At 63.2% G+C, this 9,647-nt stretch overlaps 1 protein-coding gene across 1 annotated transcript; it reads left to right on the forward strand.

Moving 5' to 3' along the window:
• Positions 1-269: 269 nt before the first annotated feature.
• Positions 270-5,288, forward strand: LOC134550626 (uncharacterized). The gene is made up of 4 exons (XM_063397358.1): positions 270-273; positions 1,826-2,618; positions 3,232-3,550; positions 4,717-5,288. The coding sequence occupies exons 1-3, from the start codon at positions 270-272 to the stop codon at positions 3,266-3,268; spliced, it is 834 nt and encodes a 277-aa protein (XP_063253428.1). The 3' UTR covers positions 3,269-3,550; positions 4,717-5,288.
• Positions 5,289-9,647: the final 4,359 nt, after the last annotated feature.

Here is a 9,647-nt window from a genome sequence, read left to right on the forward strand (position 1 = left end):
TCCTTTGATTCACAGAATTGCATGTCCTAGACTTGGTCCTGGAAAATGCTTCAGCCATGATCTTGGATAATTTTTGAATCCATGCTGGACTGCCAAAATGTTTATTATCTCAGGAATTCTTCCCCTCCCTTCCTTTTCTGGCTGCCCTGTCCTTTTCCCACATTATTCTTTGCTCTATGCACGCTCTCTTGTACACTTAGCTTGAGGGGGTTTTTTCCTCAGAGGTTTGAGAGATGTTACAGGGAGTGGAGACCATTCTCTGGCTAAACATGGGTAAGCTGCAATTTGTAGAGAATTGAGTAAAATACTTGGGACTTAAAATAAGCCAAGGAAGTGGGTGTTTAAACCCGGAAAGGATTACAGGAATAACCTCACTCCCTCAGCCAAAAACTAAAAAGGAAATCAGAAAACTTTTGGGCTTGTTAGGATGTTGTAGGATATGGATAGAAGGGTAGACCCAGGCTGTATGAAAAATGAACAGAAGAGGAAATCACGTGGGGAAAAGAAGATGAACAGAGATTTGAGAATTTAAAACGGAAGTTGATCACTGCCCCTGTGCCAAGTCTCCCTGCTTTAGATAAACTTTTCTACTTATCTGTGGATGTAGAAAATGGGGTAGCCCATGGAATCCTAGCCCAAGAATGGGGGGGAACCAAGAACCCAGTAGCTCACCTGTCTGAATTGTTAGATCCTGTTAGTGGGGGTGGCCCACCTGTGCTCAGGCTGCCACTGCCTTACTGGTGGAACAAAGCAGAAAACTGACTTTGAGAAAGTCAAAGTGCACACCCCCCATGCACTTAGAAATATTTTAAATCAAAAAGCCAGGAAATGGCTCACTGACTCTCAAGGGTTGAAATATGAAGCAATTTTAATTGACAAAGTAAAATTTCTGACTCAAATATGAAGAACATTACAGAAGGCTTAGAAAAGTCTTCAAAACCAGGGTGACACTCCCCCAAGTGCAGGGCTGGAAGTTTGTGCTGGTGATAGCAGATCATTTAACCCACGGGGCGGAGGCAATACAGCAGTTACAGCCACTGCCAGGGCAGTGAGCAGGGCCCTTCTGCAATTAATCATTCCATCATAATGGAATAGTGGAGAACATCCACTCAGACCAGGAACCCATTTCACATCAGAAGTGCTGCAGCAGGTGCTGCAAGCTCTGGGTACAGAGTGGGAATTACACACTCCAGGGCATCCCCAAAGTTTGGGATGGGGTGGAAGATGAATCAAACCCTCAAGAGAATTCTAACTAAAGTTTCGGGAAAACATTAATAACAAAGAAAGAACACTGGCAAGCATGGATGGCTTATTCTGGATATGTGGTAACAGGGCTTATCTAAAACTTCCTCCCCTATGGGAAGGAGTTGCACTCTAGGAATTATACAACCAGGATTTTTCCTGCTGCCAAACCAAGAGATTATCTGGGAATACCAGTATACAACACCTCAAAAAGAAATAAGAGAGAACTAAGTGGAGAAATTGGGGGATACCAAAGGTGGGGCAAAGAGGAAACTTATGAATATGTGTTTACCTTAGGAAGGTAATAATATATAGGTAACACTTTCTTAATGTAGCGGCCAATAGCCAGGAACACCCCAGCGCTGGACACTGCCCTTTTTTATTCCCTCATTAAACTTTTGAAAACTATTCTAAGAGTGAACTTTCATTCTTTTACAATACTTAAAACTGCCAAGATTCTAATTGTCTATATATTGAGAAATATTCTTAATTTATGTATCAATTATTTTACAATAACCTCCAGTGCTTGCTGTGTTACAGTCAGGATTTTAGACTCTAAGAAATTTTGAATATGGATCTGTAGGGTTTGAAAATAAAAATACAACGTTCGTGTATAAAGAGCTTGAAGCGGTAGGACAGGATGGTCTGTGTGAAGGAACCAGAAACAGCTCCGTGCACTCGGAATTTTCTGGAACTCCCCAAATCCGGGATCGGCCCCGGGACGGGAATTGGGGTCAGGGGCACCCTGACAGCGCTGCGCCCTCAGTGCTGCCGCCGTGTGGGCACAGCGGGCACTGCAGCCCCGAGCGCTGCCCGCGGCTCAGCCGGCACCGGGACTTGGACCGGGACCGGCACCGGGACCGGCACCGGGACTTGGACCGGGATCGGCACCGGGACCGGCACCGGGATCAGCACCGGGACTTGGACCGGGACCGGCACCGGGACCGGCACCGGGACTTGGACCGGGACCGGCACCGGGACCGGCACCGGGACTTGGACCGGGATCGGCACGGGGATACGGAGCTGGACCGGGACCGGCACCGGGACGCGGAGCCGGAGCGGGCCCGGGCCGGGATCGGGACGCGGAGCCGCAGCGGGCCCGGGCCGGGATCGGGACGCGGAGCCGCAGCGGGCCCGGGCCGGGATCGGGACGCGGAGCCGCAGCGGGCCCGGGCCGGGATCGGGACGCGGAGCCGCAGCGGGCCCGGGCCGGGATCGGGACGCGGAGCCGCAGCGGGCCCGGGCCGGGCGCTCCCGGCAGGACCCGCGGCCGCTGTGCCGGGAGCGCAGGCGCGGAGCGGGAGCGGCAATGGCGGAGCCCGGGGAGCGGCGGGGCCGGGCCGGGGACAGCGGGGGAGACTGCGGCGGGCTCGGAGGTGAGCGGGGAACGGGGACAGGGCCGGGGGAACGGGGACAGGGCCGGGGGAACGGGGACAGCCCCGAGCGGGACCGGGGACAGGGCCGGGGGAACGGGGACAGCCCCGAGCGGGAACGGGGACAGCCCCGAGCGGGGACAGCCACGGGGGGAACGGGGACAGCCCCGAACGGGAACAGCCCCGAGCGGGAACGGGGACAGCCCCGAGCGGGGACAGCCCCGAGCGGGGACAGCCCCGAGCGGGGACAGCCCCGAGCGGGGACAGCCCCGAACGGGAACGGGGACAGCCCCGAGCGGGGACAGCCCCGAGCGGGGACAGCCCCGGGGATGCCCCGGGAGCTGCGGGCTCCGGAGCTGCCTCGGCCGTGCGGGGCCCGGGGCGTCGCTCCAGGGCGGATTCTTTAAGGGCACAATGAACATTTTGGGGTAAAATGCGCGTTAATGTGGGGCACAGAAGGAGCGTTCTGAGGGAACAGGGAGGCGATCGGCAGTGGAGGGGGGGAAGGCCCAGACGAGATCCAAGGGATTGTAAAATCCGTGTGTGAAATCAGAGCTGTGCCAGCAGCTTTCCTTCCCACGGCTCCCCAGGGGTTTCCTTGTGTTCTGGTTTTCAGGAGGGAACCCCGTGCAGTCGAAGGTCTCATAGCCTGAGCAGGACAATCTCTGGACATGGAAAATCAGTTTTTCATTGTTACAGCACCAGCTCCAGGGAATGATGAAGCGGTGTCGTGGTTTTGAACTTGTGCTCATGGAGGAAATGCACTGGAGCAACCAACACTGCTCCACCTTTATGGACAACCCTGTGGGTTTGGATCTTGATTTGTGGCTGTGAAATCTCCTCACAGAATCCTCTGAGGCTGACACAAAGACCAGGAACCTTTTGAGATGGAAAGAGCCGGAGCAAGTGGATGTGAGAAAGGAAAGTTAAAGATGGTGAGTGGTAAAACCTTTGTTCTTCCCTTGTGCTGAGCTCTGTACTCGGGAATGGGACAGCTCTGGCAGTTTGCTGCAGACACTGCTTTGCTGAGAAGTGGGAAACTGCAGCCCCTGAGGAAGGCAGAAAGAGCAGGGCCTCAGTCTGGGAGTGTGTGAGAAATAAGGGAGGGATAAATGTGTGGCTCATCCTGTGCCCCAGAGCCCCAGGAAAAGGCCTTGGCTGAAGAACTGAAGTGCTGCTGCTCCACAGGGAGCCCTGCCCAGGCCCTGGGAATTGGGCTCATCCCAGCTCCCTTCAGAGCAGGAGGAGCACCCACAGCCTGTGTGAGCCATTCCTGGCTGGAGCTGGGGCCCGCTGGGCTCTTTCCCGTTTTCCTGCAGGCTGTGGCTGTGGCAGGGAATTGGCTCCAGCAGGGCTAGGTCACAGCGGGGTCTGTGGCAGGGACAACTCCCAGAGCCGACAGGGAAGGGCCCTTCAGCCACATCCCGAAAAGCTGAGCAGGGAAAACACCTGCCTGCAGCTGCTGCAGCTCCTGGAGCTCCGGGGTTTGTGCACAGCAGGGACAGGGATAACGCCAGAACCATTCACACCTTGGGAATGAGGGAGTTCATCCCCCTGGAGGCTGTTCCGGGCAGGCTCTGCCCATCACCACTGGGAGCAGATGGCCTTGGAAGGGATGGGGGCATTCTGATGCCTTGAGGCTGAAACAGAGGCTAAACAGAGTGAAAGGAACAAAATGAGTGTTTATTCAAGCCCATGCCCTTGCGTCTCCGGACCCACAGAGGTGGCCCAACCCGAATATTCCCAAGATGGAGACGAAAAAGGGGCTTGTCCCCAGATCTTACCCCTTTTACAAGTTTCCATTCATTTGCATATAGCAATGTACCGTCCAATCAATAACCCCGAATCACCGAACACCCTCCTCTCGACTTGACCTTCTCTTCCAGGTTGTTTATGCTCGGGTCTGGAGCTTAGAGACAATGTCCTTGAAAAAGGCCGCCCTACCCCCATCACACCGTGAAGATCCTAGCACCACTCAGTGCTATCAGACAAAACAGAAAAAAACCCAGCCCTAAGGCATCAATTCAGGGAACGCTGCTTGGCTTTCCCTGCTTTGGCAATAACGTGGTCAGTAAAAATACTCACTGAGCTCTTCCTGCAGGGAAACGTTCAGGCAAGAGGTGCCGAAAAGAACTGGAGTTTCTGATCTGAAGTCTCCAACTGCAAATCCCCTTTGGATTGTCACCAGTCCAGTTTTCATGGACTGTTCACCTTGGCCAGGAGTGTCCAATCCTGCTGGAAATGCACTGCACCAGGATGGCATTTTCATTTCGTGCTGGTGAAGACCCTCTGGGTGACCCCCAGGCACTGGAAGGGCTGGCCTGGGCTCCCAGGGCACTAATTCCAGGAGTTGTGTTTTTGGGAACAGCACAGGAACCTTTCCCTTGCCCAGAGGAGCAGCCAGAGCCTCCCTTCATTCACAGATTTCCAGGATGGAACACAAGGAAAGGAACAAGCAATGTGGAAATGCCCCACACTGGGAGTTGATGGTGCTCTGGGTCACATTTTGGATTTCTAATGTCAAAGGGGCAGTGTGGAGGGGTTTTTCTCTCTCTGCTCTTCATTACTGTACTCACTGCCCTTGTTGCTCTCACTGTTACTGTGTGTTGCCATTAACATTAAATTATTGTATTTGCCTTGGTTTCCATGATTATTAAACTGTTCTGAGCTGGATTTTTGTCTCTGGTCCCTTCCCCATCCCCTGGGGCTGAGGGAGCTGCTGCTGGTGCCCGGCTGGGCTCTGCCCCTGGCCCGGGGCACTTCTGGGGCTCTGAACCCCCGGGCTGGAGCAGTTCTGGGGCTCACAGAGAGAGCCAGGGCTGCGTTTTGGGGCTCAAACTGGGCTCACTGGGCCAAGTGCAGACACAGACACTGAGCCCTGGTTCGGGGCTGGAAACCAGGGTCCCTCAGGCAGCTTTGGGATCCCAGAGAGACCCAGGTGTGCATTTGGAGGCTCGGAGCAGAGCCCGTGTCCTGTGTGCGGGAGCTCTCGCACCGGGCTCTGCCAGCCGTGTCCGGGCTGCCCCACAGAGCTTTGAGCGCTGCATTCGGGGCCGCTCGAGCCCAGCCCGAGCGCCGCGTTCGGGCTCCGGGCGGGCTCTCCCGGCCGGGGCCGGGCTGTGTCCCCGAGCTCCGAGCGGGGCCCGAGGCACAGCCCCGGCCGGGCTGCCCCGGCCCCGCGGAGAGCTCCGCAGCAGCGGCAGAGCGCCGCGGGCGGGGCCGGCGGCGGAGCCCCGGGGCCGCGTTCGGGGCTCGGCGCGGGCTCCGGGAGGGGCTCGGGGCTGGAGCGGAGCCCGGCCCGGCGGGCCGAGCACGGGATCCCGGGGGCTGCCCGGAGCCCCGGCAGGTCCCGGCCCCGCGTCACCGGCAGCGCGGGGCTCGGCCAGCGCCCGGCCCGGAGCGGCTCCTCCCGGTCCCGGGGCCGCCCCGAGCCCGCCTCGGTCCTGCGGGCCCGGGACCCGCAGCGCGCCCGGCGGGGGAGAGGCGGCACCGCCCGGGACCCGCAGAGACCCCGGCAGGGCCCGGAGCCGAGGCCCCGGTGCCGGTGCCGGTGGCAGCCCCGGCCCGGCCCGGGTGAGAGGGGCGGAGCTGGGAGCGATGGTCCCGCCCCATCCCGAGCCGGGCGGGGCCTGGGGCAGGGGCGGGACCGGGGCGGCCTCAAGGGGCGGGGCCGGGGCCGCTCTCAGGGGCGGTCCCGGGCCGGTTTCAGGGGCGGTTCCGGGGACGGGGCCTGACCAGGCTCAGGTGCGCAGGGCGGGCCCGCTCAGGTGCGCCGGGCCCCAGTGCGGCTGCGCGGGGCGGGGCCGAGGTGATTTAATCCCCGGCTTTCCCTCTCGCCGCCATTTGCTCTCTCAGAGCTCGGAGAGGCTGGAGCTGCGCAGGGCTCTGCCAGCGTGGCCTAGGAGAGGCGCGCTCTACCTCTCTTTCTTTCCCCTCTTTCTCCTCCTTCTCCTCCCTTATCCTCCTCCTTCTTCCCCCCTTATCCCCTCTTTTCTGCCCCTCCAGCTTCTTTCTTTCTCCCCCATATCCTCCCTTTCCGTCCCAGCTCCCCTCCTGCCTTCCCCCGCTCCCCAGCCTCCCCTACTCTCCGCTGCACGTCCCCGACCCCCCCCCCCCCTCCTTTCGGCCCTCTCGCTCCCCTCTCCCCAACCCGACTCCCCTCTGTTCCCCCTCTCCCCCTTCTCTGTCCATCATCCCTCTGCCCTCCTGTGTCCATCATCCCTCTGCCCTCCTGTGTCCATCATACCTCTCCCCTCCTCTGTCCATCATCCCTCTCCCCTCCTGTGTCCATCATCCCTCTCCTCTGTCCATCATCCCTCTCCCCTCCCACCCGGCCTTTACCTTGCCCCTCCTCTCCCGAACCCGCCCCGATCCTTCTCCCTGTGCCCCCTCATCCTTCCCTGCCCTCTCCCTCTCTCCCCTCTCCCTCTTTCTCCCGCAGCCGCGGGGCTCGGGGTGCCGGAGAATAAAGCCCAGAGGGCCGGAGCCGGCGCCCCCTGCCCCCGCTGGAGCCCCGCACGGGCCGGGCCCGCCGGGCGGGTCCCGCTGTGCGGGTCTCAAGGAGCGCCCGGCGCCGCCGGGGCTGCGGCTGCCCCCGCACCGCAGTGGGGGCTCCCCGGCGGCGCCGGGGGTCCGGGAGGGCCCCTCCTCGGGGGGGTCCTGGGGGCGGGTTTAGGGAGGGCCCCCTCCTCAGGAGGGGGTCCCGGTCCCGGGGTGGGTTAGGGGGGCCCCCTCGCTAGGAGGAGGTCCCGGGGTGGGGTAGGTTAGGCAGGGAGGGCCCCCTCCGGAGGAGGGGGTCCCTGGGAGGGGTCGGGGCGGGCCCCCTCCGGAGGGGGGGGCCCGGGGGAGAGGGCGGGGCGGAGGGGGGGCTTTCCGGGCCCAGGGGGGAGGGAGGGGGGCGGGTGGGGGGGAAGCAGAGGGGATCACGTCACTCTGAACCGTGAACACACACAAAAAAATCACCGCACGAACGAACGGCCCCTCCCGTCCGGCCCCCCCACCCCCCCCTCCCGGGCCCCGGTCCGGAGGAGGGGGTCCCGGGGAGGGGGCCGGGCCGAGCCCCGTCCGGAGGAGGGGGACCGGAGGAGAGGCCGGGGACTGGAGGGGGGAAAGTCCCCCCTCCGCCCCGCCCCCTCCCCCGGGGCCCCCTCCGGAGGGGGCCCGCCCCGACCTCCCCCCAGGGACCCCCTCCTCCGGAGGGGGCCCTCCCTGCCTAACCTACCCCCACCTCGGGACCCCCTCCTAGCGAGGGGGCCCTTCCTCCCTAGCCCACCCCGGGACCCCCTCCTAGCGAGGGGGCCCCCCTAACCCCATCCCGCCCCCCCGGGACACCCCAGTGTGATGTAGGGAGAGCCGGAGCCCCGGCGGTGTCGGGCCGTGTGTTTGACCGGAATGGGGACACCCGCCGGGCGGGGCTGTCCCCGTGTGGGGCTTCCAGGGAGGGAGGGGGCGCCGGCTCCGGCCCCGTGGGCTTTATTGTCCGGCACCCCGAGCCCCGCGGCTGCGGGGGAAAGAGAGGGGAGAGAGAACGGGAATAGGGGGGCGGAGGGGCTGGTCGGGGTGAGGGAAGGGGGGCAGGTGAGGGGGTCGGGGTGTGCAGGACAGCGAGGAGGGGGGCAGGGGGAGGTGGGGGGCGGCACGGGGGGAGGATGAGGATGGAGCAGAGGTGTGTGGTGAAGGAACAGAGGAAAAAAGAGGGAAGGGGAATATGGGGAGGCGGAGTGGAAGGAAAGACAGGGAGAATTGAGGGCAGGTGGGGAGGAATTGGGGGGAAGGGGAGCGGGGTGAGGGGGCAGGTGCGAGCCGGGGGGAAGGAAGGGTGGAGGAAGGAGGGTGAAGGTGGAGGAGTAGGGTAGGGCTGGGGGTGTAGGGGGATAAGGGAGGGGGGCAGGCGGGGACCGGCCCGGGGGGGAGGGAGGGGAAGGCTAGGGGGAAGAGGGAGGGGGGGGGGTTTGGGGGGGGGGAGGGAGTAGGGGGTGGGGGAGGGGAGGAAGGGAGGGGAGAAAGGAGAGCTATAGAGAAAAAGAGATAAAGAGAAGTATAAAAGAGAAGTATAAAGAAAAGAAACATAGAGGTAAAGAAATAGAGAGCCCAGCCGGACAGCATCCTGCCCCACCGAGCGCCGAGTGGCAAATGCCTCCAACGGCCATTCCCGGGGTTTAAATACCCCCCGGCCCCGCCCCGCGCAGGCGCTCTGGGGCCCCGCGCACCTGTGCAGGCCCCGCCCCTCACACCTGGGCCGGCCCCGCCCCGCCCGCGCCCGTAAATCCCGGCGGATCCGCGCCCGCGCCGCTTTCTGCAGTGGAGGCTGAGCCCGGGATGTGGCGGGACCGGCACTCGGAGCTGCGGACCGGGGGCTGCTCCCGGCGCCGCGCGGAGCTTGAGGCGCTGAGGTGGGGCCGGGAACGGGACCCGGGAACGGGACCCGGGAACGAGAGGTCGGCTCCGGGTCCTGCCCGTGCCTGCTGGGGCTTCGGGCGAAGCCGCTTCTCCCTCGGAGGGCGGGCTGCGGGTCCTGGGGCCGCAGGACCGGGGCGGGACTGGGGCAGGGACAGGAACCGGGATGTGAACCGGGATTACCGCGGCCGCTGCTGCTCCGACTGCGGCCAGCGCGGGGCTGCGGTCCCGCTGGGACTCCGGGCAGATCCTGCTGCGACCGCCGGGAACCGGGGCTGTGCCGGTGCTGTTCTTTCCAGGAGGACGGCGCTTCCCCGGAGCAGGCGCTGGATCGCGGCTGGAACTGGCGAGGTTCGTGGCCCGCTGCTCCCGGCCCCGGGACGCTCCGAGCGCCAGCGCTCCCTCAGCGCCGCCGGCCCGCGGGGCGGCCCTGGGGGACACGGAGCGGCGGCGGGAGCACGGCGCCCCCGGGGCGCGCTCCCGGCCTGCAGCCCCCTCGGGGATGCGGAGCCCCCGAGCCCCCCGCACTCCCCGCGCACGGCCCCGCCCGCACCCCCGGGGGCTCCCGCCCGCCGCCCCCGGAACGAGCGCGGCTGCAGCGCCGCGGGCCGGAGGAGCCGCTCCGGGCCGGGTGCT

The sequence above is a fragment of the Prinia subflava genome, chromosome 5 (assembly GCF_021018805.1).
Source record: "Prinia subflava isolate CZ2003 ecotype Zambia chromosome 5, Cam_Psub_1.2, whole genome shotgun sequence".
Taxonomy (NCBI): domain Eukaryota; kingdom Metazoa; phylum Chordata; class Aves; order Passeriformes; family Cisticolidae; genus Prinia; species Prinia subflava.